General features: G+C 37.4%; 1 protein-coding gene across 3 annotated transcripts in view; it reads right to left on the bottom strand.

Moving 5' to 3' along the window:
* OPHN1 (oligophrenin 1) overlaps nucleotides 1-14,896 on the bottom strand; it is a 692,544-nt gene that overhangs the window by 104,036 nt on the left and 573,612 nt on the right. For 2 of the 3 annotated variants that reach the window (XM_055565218.1, XM_055565216.1), the window contains exon 21: nucleotides 4,046-4,369. The exons of the other annotated variant lie outside the window; for it this stretch is intronic. In XM_055565218.1, coding sequence (XP_055421193.1) covers nucleotides 4,046-4,369 — 324 coding nt within the window. The remainder of the gene's footprint in view (nucleotides 1-4,045; nucleotides 4,370-14,896) is intronic. 3 annotated transcript variants of the gene reach the window in all.

Raw genomic sequence — 14,896 nt, 5'->3', positions numbered from 1 at the left:
ACAGCCTTCAGAATGGGAGAAAATAATTGCAAATGAAGCAACTGACAAACAACTAATCTCAAAAATATACAAGCAACTCCTGCAGCTCAATGCCAGAAAAATAAATGACCCAATCAAAAAATGGGTCAAAGAACTAAACAGACATTTCTGCAAAGAAGACATACAGATGGCTAACAAACACATGAAAAGATGCTCAACATCACTCATTATCAGAGAAATGCAAATCAAAACCACAATGAGGTACCATCTCACGCCAGTCAGAATGGCTGTGATCCAGAAGTTTACAAGCAATAAATGCTGGAGAGGGTGTGGAGAAAAGGGAACCCTCTTACACTGTTGGTGGGAATGCAAACTAGTACAGCAACCATGGAGAACAGTGTGGAGATTCCTTAAGAAACTGGAAATAGAACTGCCTTATGACCCAGCAATCCCACTGCCGGGCATACACACTGAGAAAACCAGAAGGGAAAGAGACACGTGTATCCCAATGTTCATCGCAGCACTGTTTATAATAGCCAGGACATGGAAGCAACCTAGATGTCCATCAGCAGATGAATGGATAAGAAAGCAGTGGTACATATACACAATGGAGTATTACTCAGCCATTAAAAAGAATACATTTGAATCAGTTCTAGTGAGGTGGATGACACTGGAGCCTATTATACAGAGTGAAGTAAGCCAGAAAGAAAAACACCAATACAGTATACTAACACATATATATGGAATTTAGAAAGATGGTAATGATAGCCTTGTATGCGAGACAGCAAAAGAGACATAGATGTATAGAACAGTCTTTTGGACTCTGTGGGAGAGGGAGAGGGTGGGATGATTTGGGAGAATGGCATTGAAACATGTATAATATCACATAAGAAACGAATCACCAGTCCAGGTTTGATGCAGGATGCAGGATGCTTGGGTCTGGTGCACTGGGATGACCCAGAGGGATGGTATGGGGAGGGAGGTGGGAGGGGTTCAGGATAGGGAACACATGTACACCCGTGGTGTATTCATGTTGATGCATGGCAAAACCAATACAATATTGTAAAGTAATTAGCCTCCAATTAAAATAAATAAATATAAATTAAAAATATAAATAAAAATGGAGAGAAAAGCTATATGGACATTTTTCCAAAAAAGACATAATGATTGCCAACAGGAATATTAAAATTTGTCAAAGATCATTAATTATTCAGTTCAGTTCAGTCACTCAGTCGTGTCCGACTCTTTGCGACCCCATGAATCGCAGCACGCCAGGCCTCCCTGTCTATCACCAACTCCTGGAGTTCACTCAAACTCACGTCCATCGAGTCGGTGATGCCATCCAGCCATCTCATCCTCTGTCGTCCCCTTTTCCTCCTGCCCCCAAGCCCTCCCGGCATCAGAGTCTTTTCCAATGAGTCAACTCTTCACATGAGGTGGCCAAAGTACTGGAGCTTCAGCTTTAGCATCATTCCCTCCAAAGAACAACCAGGGCTGATCTCCTTTAGAATGGACTGGTTGGATCTCCTTGCAGTCCAAGGGACTGTCAAGAGTGTTCTCCAAGACCACAGTTCAAAAGCATCAATTCTTCAGTGCTCAGCTTTCTTCACAGTCCAACTCTCACATCCATACATGACCACTGGAAAAACAAAAGCCTTGACTAGACGGACATTTGTTGGCAAAGTAATGTCTCTGCTTTTGAATATGCTATCTAGGTTGGTCATAACTTTTCTTCCAAGGAGTAAGTGTCTTTTAATTTCATGGCTGCAGTCACCATCTGCAGTGATTTTGGAGCCCCCAAAAATAAAGTCTGACACTGTTTCCACTGTTTCCCCATCTATTTCCCATGGAGTGATGGGAACAGATGCCATGATCTTCGTTTTCTGAATGTTGAGCTTTAAGCCAACTTTTTCACTCCTCTTTCACTTTCATCAAGAGGCTTTTTAGTTCCTCTTCACTTAGGACAATGCAAATCAAAACCCCAGTGAGATATCACATCACGCCCATCAGAATGGCTATTTCCTAAAAGACAATAACAAATTTTGGAAAGGAGTGTGGAGAAAAGTATTATTATGAACCCTCTAATACTGTTGGTGGGAATGTAACTTGGTATAGCCACTATAGAACACAGTATGGCGATTCCTCAAAACTTAAGAATGGAACTACCATATGATACAGCTATTCCACTTCTGGATATTATACAAATAACATGAAAATACTAATTCAAAAAATATATGCAACTCTATGTTCATCACACCATTATTTATAATAGCTAAGATATGGGGGAAAACCTAAGTCCCCAACAATGGATGAATAAGTAAAGATGTGGTATATCCAAAGGAATACTACTGTGTCATAAAAAGATGAAATACTGTCATTCACAACAACATGGGTGAACCTTAAGCATATTATGCTAAGTGAAAGAAGAGCAAAACAAATACTGTATGATTTCATTTATGTGGAAAAAAGAAAAAAATTAATCAATGAACAAAAAAACAAAATAAATGAACAAACCAAACTAAAACAAAACAAACATGCAAATAGAAAGAACAGAGCAATGGTTACCAGATGGGAAGGAGGGGGTGAAATGAGTAAAGGGAATAAACTGTATGGTGATGGATAGAAACTAAATTCTTGGTGGCGAGCATGCCATAATGCATACAGAAGTAGAAATAAATAAATGACAGCAAAAATTATATTAATAAATAATATCAATTCAAAAAGATACATGCACACCACTGTTCACAGCAGCATTATTTATATTGCCAAGACATATGGAAGCAACCTAAATGTCCATCGAGAGATGAATGGATAAAGAAGATGCAATATATGTGTGTGTGTGTGTTTCTGTGTGTGCATGCTCAGTTACTCAGTTGTGTCTCTTTGCAACCGCATGGACTATAGCTTGCAAGGCTCTTCTGTTCATGGAATTTTTCAGATAAGAATACTGAAGTGGGTTGCTATTACCTATTCCCGGGGATCTTCCCAACCCAGGGATCAAACTTGAGTCTCGTGTGTCTCCTGCATTGGCAGGCAGATTCTTTACTACTAGGGCCACCTGGGAATCCTCTCTCACTCTGTGTGTGTGTGTATATATATATGTATGTATACATTGTATGGAATACTAGTCAAACATAAAAATAGAATGAACTAAATGTCATTTGAAGAAACATGGATAGATCTAGAGATTATCATACTAAGTAATGTAAGTCAGAAACAGAAAGACAAATATGGTATCACTAATATTCATGGAATCTAAAATATGACACAAATGAACTTATTTCATTAAACCTTAAAAGAGTCATAGACATAGAGAACAGCCTTGTGGCTGCCAAGGGGGGAGTCATGTGGAGGATGGATGGATTGGGAATCTGGGATTAGGAGATACAAACTATTATGTATAGAATGGATGAACAAGGTCATACTATATAGCACAAGGAACTATATTCAATATCCTGTAATAACCTATAATGGAAAAAATAATATCATTATTATTAATTTATTCTACAATGAGTACCTACTATGTGACAGTCAGGCATTGTTCTAAGTACTTGGGACATAGAAGTAAATAAAACAGCCAAAAATCCCTCCCTCATAAAGCGTACATTCTAGTGATTATTGTGAATGATTTCTATATTCTTGGGCTTCCCTGGTAGCTTAGCTGGTAAAGAATCCACCTGCAGTGCAGGAGACCCTGGTTCGATTCCTGGGTCAGGAAGATCCCCTAGAGAAGGAATAGGCTACCTACTCCAGTATTCTTAGGCTTCCCGGATGACTTAGCTGGTAAAGAATCTGCCTGCAACGTGGGAGACCTGGATTCAATCGCTGAGTTGGGAAGATTCCCTGGAGGAGGGCATGGCAACCCACTCCAGTATTCTTGCTTGGAGAATCCCCATGGATAGAGAAGCCTGGCAGGCTACAGTCCATAGGGTCACAAAGAGGATTTCAACATTAGTAGTAATAAACCGGAACAGATAACTACTTAAATACCTACAAGCTCATAAGTGTTTCAAGGTGCAAAGTAGTTGAGGTCATTTCTCTTCCTCATGGAATTCCAAGCACTTACCCTCCTTGTGGTGAGCCAGGGGCCGAGGTGCTGATCTCTTTATGTGGAGAGAGGGGGCTTTAGTGGTTCCAGGGCCTGGCACAGGTCCATTGCTGGCCTTTGGTATGGCCTTGGTCCCTCCATCCTGCAGCCTAGACACCAACTTCCCCACGTCCACCTCGAGGCAGGTCTCCAACTTGACATCTGAAACAAGCCTGCTTGGGGACTTCCTCCCAGGATCTGCTTCCACACTTTTTTGCATAGGCATTTTGGGGTATTGTGGTGGCTTGGGGGGTTCTATGCTGCTGATGATAGTACCATTGGGTGTTCTATGTTGAATTTCATCTAGGAAAAGTTGGTGTAGAGGAAAGATTAATGACAACCTTTATCACCTTTTCATTTTTAGACATGTAGACATAAGATTGCAAAATTGTTATGGAACAAATCAATGATATCCCACAAAAATCAGTCTCTACCTACCTCACTTCATGTGGAGATACAGGTCTCATAACACAAGGAATTCAATTCAAGATCTGATTATTTTCATGACCACAATTCAGCAAAACCACAATATGCCAAGATTATATTACTTTCAAATACAGACATCAGTTAATAATTAACTATTTCTATTTATCTCAAAAGTTATTTATAAATATCTCTAATACTTCAGTGTAATGTGCTAAACTGAATTTAACTTCTTTTTCCATCCTCAACTAGCCACTTTATGGCCTTCCCTTAGCTATTGTGGTTTACAATTTCCTATGAAAATAGCATATGCTTTTCAGTTGTCTTATGTCTTAATTAAAGCTTTGAGACTCTAATGAGAGCCAAGGATATTCTCCCTAGAAAAATTAACCTACACAAATACATGTAAAATTTTGAAAACCAATTTTAAGAGATTCATAGAGCCCCCTGAATCTGTTAATGAACCCCTAATTGAGAACTCCTGCCATATGGAAATTGTCACCTTCCTTGGTAATAGAAAACCTGGATCAGAGTGTACTGGTTAAGAACAGAGGTTCTGGTTAGCTAAATGAGACCTGAGAGATATGTCAAGCAATTAAAACACATGGGTCCTATTTGGATCCTGATTAATTTTTTTTTAAATGTAAGAAGGAGAATTAGGACACTGACCAGATAGTTACTGCTTTTAAGGAATTACTATTTTGTTTAGTTTCTTTTCTTTTATGTATGATAATGGTATTTCTGCTGCTGCTGCTGCTGTTAAGTTGCTTCAGTTGTGTCCAACTCTGTGCGACCCCATGGACGGCAGCCCACCAGGCTCCCCCATCCCTGGGATTCTCCAGGCAAGAACACTGGAGTGAGTTGCCATTTCCTTCTCCAATGCATGAAAGTGAAAAGTGAAAGTGAAGTCGCTCAGTCGTGCCCGGCTCTTAGTGACCCCATGGACTGCAGCCTACCAGGCTCCTCCGTCCATAGATTTCCCAGGCAAGAGTCCTGGAGTGGGTTGCCATTTCAATGGTATTGAGATTTTGATTAAAAAAGAGTCTTCATCTTTTACAGGTACATACTGAAGCATTTATGGATGAAATGACATGATGTCTGTTTTAGGGAAATGGGTAAGGGTATAGATGAAACAAGATTGGGCATGTAGTTGTAAATGTTGAAGCTGGGCAATATGGACATGTGGAATATGTTATGCTGTATGATATACTGTATATTTTTATCAAATATACAATTTCCTTTTACATTTGAAACTCTCCACAATAAAATTTTAAAAGAACTGCAGGTTCTGGAGCCAGTTGTGCTACTTACCAACTGTGAGATCTTGGGCAAGTTCATAATCTCTCTATTTCTTAAGTTTTCTCCTCAATAAAAGAAATAATAATAGTACCTACCTCATGAGGTTGTGATGATGATTACATGAGGTATTATACTTATTTCAGTGCCTGGTACATAATAAACACTCAATAATTGCTAGTTATTATTTATACTATTATGTTCTCAGTAGGCAGTGGGGCAAGAGTTTCCATGGGGAAAGAAAGAGTAAGTCTTGTTTCAAAGAATTTTTCCCCAAGAGTTTTCTTTTTCTTGGGAGCTTTTTATTGATCACTGCACTGCTGCTACCACCATAAGGGTTAGAGCCAAGGAGTTCCTCTATAGCTCCCCTACATTGGTCCCAGGGTAGATACATAGCCCTGCTTTTATTAACCCTAGTACAACTGCTATCAGACTAGTCAAACAAAAAATATCAAAGACTCATTAATAATAATACTACTGACATAGCTCAAAAGTGCAATGTAATTAGATCACATGCTTCCAGAAGATGCCTTGTGGCAGAGGCCATCTAACCTCCAGCACTTAGGATTAACCTCAAACACACGTACCTTCTAGAAAGTATGAAGTAAATTCTTGTGTCACACATGAAGTGATATAAATTCATTCTCCCACATGCTTTGAGTCTAACATCTCAGTTACATGTTTCTGTCTGAATGCTTTCTTTTGGTGAAGAAACTCTAGGAAATTCCATCCCTGTTCTCATTTAGGAAAAACAACAGCGATTGGTCATGCTCTATGGTATCATCACCATCTCAATACAGTAAAAGAAGGTCCAGTCTCATAAAGATGATCCACAAACACAGTCTCAGGCCACTACCTTCCAGATTGGAAAGGATCTTTTCCTGGCTTGGAAATAAGACATATAATGATAGCAGCAATAGGGATTTGGAACTAGGCTATTCTGCCAGGAAAACCATTTCAAGGCTCTGGGATATGCTGAATAATAATGATAAAATGGTAATAATTATAATAATGACAATGATAATAATAATGAAAACAGATACCATTATTTAAACATTTTCTTTGTGTCAGGGCCTGTTCTAAGTGCTTTACATGGATTATCTCTCATAATCTTCAAAACTACTCTGTAAACTGTTATTAGTCCCATTTTACAGATAAGAAATCGAAGGCCCTAAAAGTCTCAGTGTCACAAAACTAATATGGTAGAGCCAGTTTTCATAGCTTGAAGTCTGTTTTCAGAGTACATACTCTTTCTGAAGACAGCGTTCATTGCTCCTGTTGGGTAATAAGAGCTCAGCATCATCCCCTTTCTCTAACCAGCCATCTATTTCCATGGGAAAACACAAAAGCCAGCTTCAGAAACTGCAGAGAACTAGGAGTGAATAGGTATCAGAAAAGGAGGCCTCATAAATAGGCAAGTAGCCAACTAGAGGCCTCTCTTCTAAGTGTAGGCAAGTGATGGGGAATAGCTTTAAGAGGTTGCACACTAGTCCAGCAGGAGAAATAGATCAATGATTATAATACAGGTAGAATCATGCAAATAAGCACTACGAGAATGACAGTGCTAATTCTTTCTGGTGGTGTTGAAGAAAATTTTGTGAAAGAGGTATTATTGAGCTAAGCCTTGAAGGATTGCAATAGATGGGAAAAGAGGGAAAGGGAATTTCAAAGAGAGAGCAACTTGAAAGAATGAAAGTTCAAGGTTTGTTTAAGAAAATGTAAAAGAAAATATTTAGTGTGGTTTGAGCATAGGAACCAATTTTAGATAAAAAGTGTGAGTAGTTGGAGAAGAGTTATTAAGGTAGGGTGGGGCTATATCATGAATGCCATGTTCAGGAATATGAATTTTATCATTGGGCTGCAGAGGACCATGACTTTTTTTCACAGAAAAGTGGCACTATCACATGTGTTTTTTGAATATGCCCTTAGGTTCATGACAAAGAGTAGACTGAACCAGAGAGACTGGAGGAGACTGGAGGTAGGGAGACCAAATGGGGGCTGCTGGATCTAAACTGGAGCAGCAGCAGCAGAAAAGAGAGACAGATTCAAGGACTATTAAGGGAGTGGAATGCACAGGGCTTAGATATGGAGGTGTGAGGGAGTCCATGATGATAGTGAAAGGACTCACTGTAATACTATATATGAGGGGAATAACAAGTTCAGAGATAAGATAATGAAATGCTACTGGTAAACAGTGGTGAGTAGAGGGATTTGTTCTTTCTCAGAACAATGTTCAAAGAGGTTATAGGAAGTACAATATTACAGTAGATAAATGAGCTCTGGAATAAGACGAATGCAAATTGTTTTTCTGTAATTCATTAGCTGTGTGAATTAGGCAAACTACACACCCTCTCTAAGCCTCTAATGCTTGTTCTATGAGAAGTGATGAGGATTAAATGAATATGAATTCACACTCATTTAGGATGGCTAGAATTAAAAGATAACAAGATATGTAAACAACCTAAGTATCCATCAGTGGATGAACTTTGTTTGTTTGTTTCAGACTTAAAAAAGAAAGATCTCCTGCCATTCATTTGCTATAATATGAATGAATCTAGAGGATATTATGCTAAGTGAAATAAGCCAGACAAATAAAGAAAAAAATTACATAACTTCATTTATATGTGGAATGCTTAAAAGTCAAATACTTAGAAGCAGAGAGCACAGTGGTTACCGGGAGCAAGAGGATAGAGAAAATGGGGAGATGTTGGCCAAAGGATACAGAGCTGTAGTTATATAGGATGAATAAGTATAGAAATTTAATGTATACTATAATGAGTATAGCTAACAATACTGCATTGAATAATGGAAATTTGCGAAGAGAGTGGATTTAAGGTACTGTCATTAAAAAAAAAATTATTAAATACATGTCTATTAGCTTGACCATAATAATAAATTCACTAGGTATATGTGTATTAAATCATCACTTTGTGTAACTTGAACATATACAATTTTACTAAATCAAGACACAAAAGACAGTGCTGACGAAAATGCAGAGAAAATGGAACTGTCATACATTATTGGTGGGAAAGTAAAATGGTGCACCTGATTTTAAAAATAGCCTCAAAATGATTCCTCAAAGATAAAATATACAGTGATTGTATGACCCAGAAATTCCACTCCTATATATACACCAAGAATCACTGAAAACATACATCCACATAAAAAATCTGTGCATAAAGGTTCATAGCAGTATTATAGCAAAAAGTGGAAACAATCCAAGTATCCAGCAAATGATGAATGATAAACAAAATGTGTTATATCCATATAATACAATATTACTCATTCATAAAAGGGAATGAAGTATTGATACATGCTTCATAATGGATGAACCTTGAAATCATTATCCTAAGAAGCCAGCCACAAAAAGACCACAGATTGTATGATTCCATTTATATGAAATTTTCTCAGAATAGGCAATCCATAGAGACAGAAAGTAAATTAGTGATTATAAGAAATGAAGGAGGAGGGGAGTATTGGGAGGTACAAGGCTCTTTTTGGATGATGAAGTTGTTCTGGAATTAGACTGTTGCACAAGCTTATGAATATACTAAATGCACTGACCTACCCTTGAAAAGGGTGAATTTTATGTTGTATGAATTATATCTCAGTTAAAAAAAAAAAAAAGGTATGTCTAGGGTAGGTGATCCCATTGGTGAACTTCTGGCATGAAGGCCTCATCACACAGAGGGGCAAATTAAGACCCAGAATAAGGAAATGATTAGCCCAAGTTATTCAGCAAGCTAGGAGCCAAGATGACATTTATCTCAGGTCTACAAACACCTAGTTCATTCATTTATTACACATATTTATTGAGGCCATATGATATGCTGGATACTATGGGATACAGAGTGAAAATTTTCTGCTGGCATAGAAATTATATTTTCTGATGTGTATTTGGGGAGATTGTGAATAGACAAATAAGTGAGTTTATCCAATTAAAATGAGATTATGGAACAACAGGGTAAGCATTGAATGTTCCCTTCCACTTTTCCCTAAATGCTATATCATCTCCTAAGGAGGTGATCCCTTAAGCTGGGTGATCTTTTTCTCTTCATTATTCCCTCTACACCCACTCATTTATTCTACAAGTATTTACTGAACACATGCAATATATAGGAATTGTTCTAGAGGCTGGTGAAGAAAGTGGATCTGACATTCTATTGAGAAAGACAGACAATAAACATGCTGTTAAATATTAATGGCAGCAAGTGATATGAATAAAATAAAGCAGTTTAAAGGACAGACAGTAATGGAGGAGGAAAAAGATCTAATTAAATAAAGTACTCAGAGAAGGTCTCTATGAAGAGATGTCATTTAGCAGAGATCTGAATGAAGGAGTGAAACTGCAAAGTTTGGAGGAAGAATGTTTAGGACCAAGAAAACAGCAAATGAAAAGGCCCTTGGGTAAGTTTGACATCTATAAGAAACAGCAAAACCAGTGAGATCAGAGCAGAGAACAAAGGGTGCATAGAGATAGTGATGTTCAGAAATGAGCTAAAAAACGTTATGTGCGGACCATATAATGCAAAATAAAATGCAAATTTTCTTCTAAAAATTAAGAGAAGTCACTGGAAATTTAGATCAGAGGGAATGATATGATCTGATTTCCAGTTTTAAAAGATTGTATATCTTTCTGGCTGCTGCAGAGAACAAACTGTTGTCAGGCAAGAAGAAAAGTAAAGATAATAGTTTGGAAGCTCCTGTAGCCACTCAAGTAAAAGATGATGCTGGCTCAACTAGTAAGGTAGCAGTAGGAATTAGTAGGTTCCGCATATAATGTGCACATACAGCTAACAGGAATTGCTGATGAATTAGATATGAGGGAAAAAGCAAAGAGAATAGTCAAGGATGATCGAAAGTTTTTGACCTTACTAACTAGGTGACTGGTACTGTCAATTCATCTGGGCTGAGTGAAACACAATCTGGAATCAAGGTTTCTGGGAGAAATATCAACAACCTCATATATGCAATGATATCACTCTAATGGCAGAAAATGAAGAGGAAATAAAGAACCTCTCAATGAGGGTGAAAGAGGAGAGTGAAAAAGCTGGCTTAAAACTCAACATTCAAAAAACTAAGATCATGGCATCTTGTCCCATCACTTCACGGCAAATAGATGGAGAAAAATGGAAACAGTGGCAGATTTTATTTGGGGGGGCTCCAAAATCACTGCAGATGGTGGTGACTGCAGCCATGAAATTAAAAGACGCTTGCTCCTTGGAAGGAAAGCTATGACCAACCTAGACAGCATATTAAAAAGCAGAGACATCACTTTGCTGACAAAGTCCATATAGGCAAAGCTATGGCTTTTCCAGTAGTCATGTATGGATGTGAGACTTGGACTGTAAAGAAGGTTGAGCACCAAAGACCTGATACTTTCAAGTTGTGGTGCTGGAGAAGAAGTCTTGAGAGTACCTTGGACTGCAAAGAGATTGGAAATCAACCCTGAATATCCATTGAAAGAACTATTGTTGAAGCTGAAGCTCTAATATTTTGGCCACCTGATGGGAAGAGCTGACTCATTGGAAAAGAACCTGATGTTGGGAAAGACTGAAGAAAAAAGGAGAAGGGGGTGGCAGAGGATGAGATATTTAAGATAGTGTCACCAACTCAATGGACGTGAATTTGAGCATACTCCACAGACAGTGGAGGACAGAGGAACCTGGCATGCGACAGTCCGTGGGGTCACGAAGAGTTGGGCATGACTTAGTGACTGAACAACAACAAAAACATTGCCAATTACTTAGATGAGGGAGACCAGAGGAAAACCAGATTGAGGAGGAATAGGCAATCTAGGGTATTTGTACATTTTAAATTGTAGATTTCCTTGAGTCATCTAAGGAGAACTGTTGCGCAGTGAGTTTAAGATGGGAAAAAGGAAGATAATACTCCCAGATATACAAATTTGGATATCATCCTCATATTTAAAAGATATTTAAAGCTGTGAGACAATGCAATCATGCAGGAAACAAATATAGACAGAAAAAGCTGAATGAGAAATACAAAACAAAACTCTGGGACCTTCCAACATGCAGAAATTGAGAAGAGAAGGAAAACCAAGAGGAGACTGAGATGGAATGCCTAGTGAGGTAGAAGGAGAGTTTGGTGTCCTGAAAGCAAAATTAATAAAATGTTTCAAGAAGAAAGAATTAGTAAACTGAAATGCTGCTCACAAGCTGAGTATGGTAAGAATAGTGGAATAGCACATGGAGATTGCTGGTTATCTTGACAAAAAATGGTTTCCACAGAGTACTGAGGAGAAAGGCCCATTTAGAATTGGTGCAGGTTCCATACTAACAATTACTCTACTCAATGGCATTTATTTGTTTATATATCTATCATCTATTTCCATTTAGCCTATAAACTCCTTGAGGCCAGGGATGGTGTCTTAATTCCACCTAACACAGTACTTATTCAATCCATGTGGGCTGATTTTCTCTCCAACTTTATTGGGATAAAATTGACAAACATTGTATATGTTTAAGGTATACATTTGATATTTTGATATATGAATATATTGTTAAATGAGTACCACACTCAATCTAATTAACATATCAATCACCTCACATAGTTTCCATTTTTTATGTGTGATAAGGACAGTTAAGATCTACTCTTTTCATAAACTTCAAGTATACAATATAGTATTATTAACGACAATTGCAGTGTTGTATCATATTTCCAGAATGTATTGATCCTGCACAACTGAACCTTTGTACTCTTTGATCAACACCTCCCCATTTCACTCTCTCCCAGGTTTCTGGCAACCACCATTCTAGTCTCTGCTTCTATGAGTTTGACATTTTTAGATTTCACATATAAGTGAGAGCATGCAGCATTTGTCTTTCTGTCCTTGGTTCATTTCATTTAGCATAAAGTCCTTCAGGTTCATCCATGTCACAAATTACACACTTTCCTTCTTTTTATCTAAGCTAAATAATATTCCATTGTGTGTGTGTGTGTCTGTGTGTTTCTGGGTAAGTATCTGTGTACCTCTCACATTTTCTTTATCCATTCACCTGTTGATATTTCACTTTGATATTTCCATATCTTGGCTATTGTAAATAATGCTGCAATGAACATGACAGGGCAGATATCTTTTCGATATACTAATTTCATTTCCTTTGGATATATATTCAGAAATAGAATTACTGGTAGTGTTGTTTTTTAATTGACACACTTGGTAACTATTATTCTATGGGCAACCAAAAAGAAGTAGCATGATCACAAAGTATGAAGAATTATTAGTAAGTGGCATGAGTGAAACAAACTAAGGGGAGAGGCAAACAACCAAGGAGAGCCACTTTGGGTGTGGTTAAGGAGGGTCTTTTGGGGAGATGGCATTTATTTGGACCAGGTCTCAGGACCTGGAGCATGAGAATGACCCAGTCATGTGAAGGTGCAGGGGAATGTGTCCAGCAAAGGGAATAGCAAGTGCAGAGGCCTGGATTATGAGGCATGCTAGAGGTCTTGAAAGAACCTGATATACCTGGAGGATAGGGATGATTTATGTATCAGTAGTTCATTCCTGTGTGTTATTGCTGAGTAGTACTCCATTGTATGTATATGTCACAATTGGTTTGTTCATTTGTCAGTTAACAAACATTTAGGTTGTTTACAGCTTTTGGCTGGTATGTACAAAGCTGCTATAAATATTCAAATGTTAGTCTTTATGAAGCCATGTTCTGACTGTTTTTTGTTTTTCTTTTTGGGTATGGGTCATGCTTTCTTGTTTTTTTACATAGCTCATATTTTTTGTTGAAAACTGGACAGTTTAAGTAATATAGCATCTCTGGAAATCAGATTCTCTCTCCTCCCCAATTTGTTGTTGTTGCTATTTGTTTTAATTATTGTTGTTAGTTTGTTTACTGACTTTTTCCACCCATTTCTGTTAAATCTTTATCATTTGTCGAGTGTGGACACCAAACACACTGCTTAGTTAGCTTTTTGGTTAGCTAATGATTAGGCAGAGATTACTCCAATATTATTGCACCAATATTACTCCAAGTCTTTGAAAAGGGGCTTTGTATGAATGTTTGAGCATACCTTGGACACTCAACCAGGCAGCTGACAAATTTATATGGTAGTTTATTTTTAATTTTTTGAGAAACCTACATACTGTTTTCCATAATAGCTGCACTAATTTGCATTACTACCAACAATATAAAAGGGGTTCCCTTTTCTCCAAATTCTTCTCAACACTTATTTTTTGTCATTTTTTGGTAATAATCATCCTAATAGGTGTGAGGTGATATTTCATTGTTGTTTTGATTTGCATTTCCCATTTCCTTGGTGATAGTGATGTTGAGCAACTTTACATATATCTTTTGATCATTTATATGTCATGTTCTAAGAAATGTCTATTTAGGTACTTTGACCTTTAAAAATTGGGTTAATTCTTGAGTAGTATGAGTTCCTTATTTATTTTGGACATTAATTCCTTATTAGATATATGGTTTGCAAATATCTTCATATAATTCTGTAGGTTGTCTCTTCACTTTCTTGATTGTTTCCTTTGCTGTGAAGAAGCTGTTTAGCATTCTGCAATCACATTTGTCTATTCTGCTTTTGTTGCTTGTACTTTTTGAGTTATATCCAAACAAATGACTGCCCAGATGAGACAATTCCAAGTAGCTTTCCCCCTACATTTTCTTCTGGTAGTTTTACAGCTATAGGTCTTACATTTATGTCTCTAATCCATTTTGAGTTGGTCTATGTGCACTGTGTGAGATAAGAATCCAGTTTCTCTGCATGTGGATATCCATTTTCCCCAATACCATGTATTGAAAAGACTATACTTTCCTATTGTGTAATCTTGACCCCATTGTCAAAGGTTAACTGACCATAAATGTGTGTACTTTTTCAAGGCTCATTATTCTATTTCATTGGTCTATATGTCTGCTTTTATGCCAGAACTATACTGTGTAGGTTACTATAGTTTCATATTATATTCATAATATATTTCATATTATATTATATTTCATATTATATTATTTTAGAAAGTGTGGTATCTTCCAATTTGCTCTTCTTTCTCAACATTGCTTTGCATATTTGGGGTCTTTTTCTTGAAGTTTATATAAAACATAACAGTCTGTTTGAAGCTAGCAAAGT

Source organism: Bubalus kerabau, chromosome X (genome assembly GCF_029407905.1).
Source record: "Bubalus kerabau isolate K-KA32 ecotype Philippines breed swamp buffalo chromosome X, PCC_UOA_SB_1v2, whole genome shotgun sequence".
NCBI lineage: Eukaryota > Metazoa > Chordata > Mammalia > Artiodactyla > Bovidae > Bubalus > Bubalus kerabau.
The sequence above is the reverse complement of the archived record's forward strand: the minus strand, read 5'-3'. Positions and strand labels throughout refer to the sequence as shown.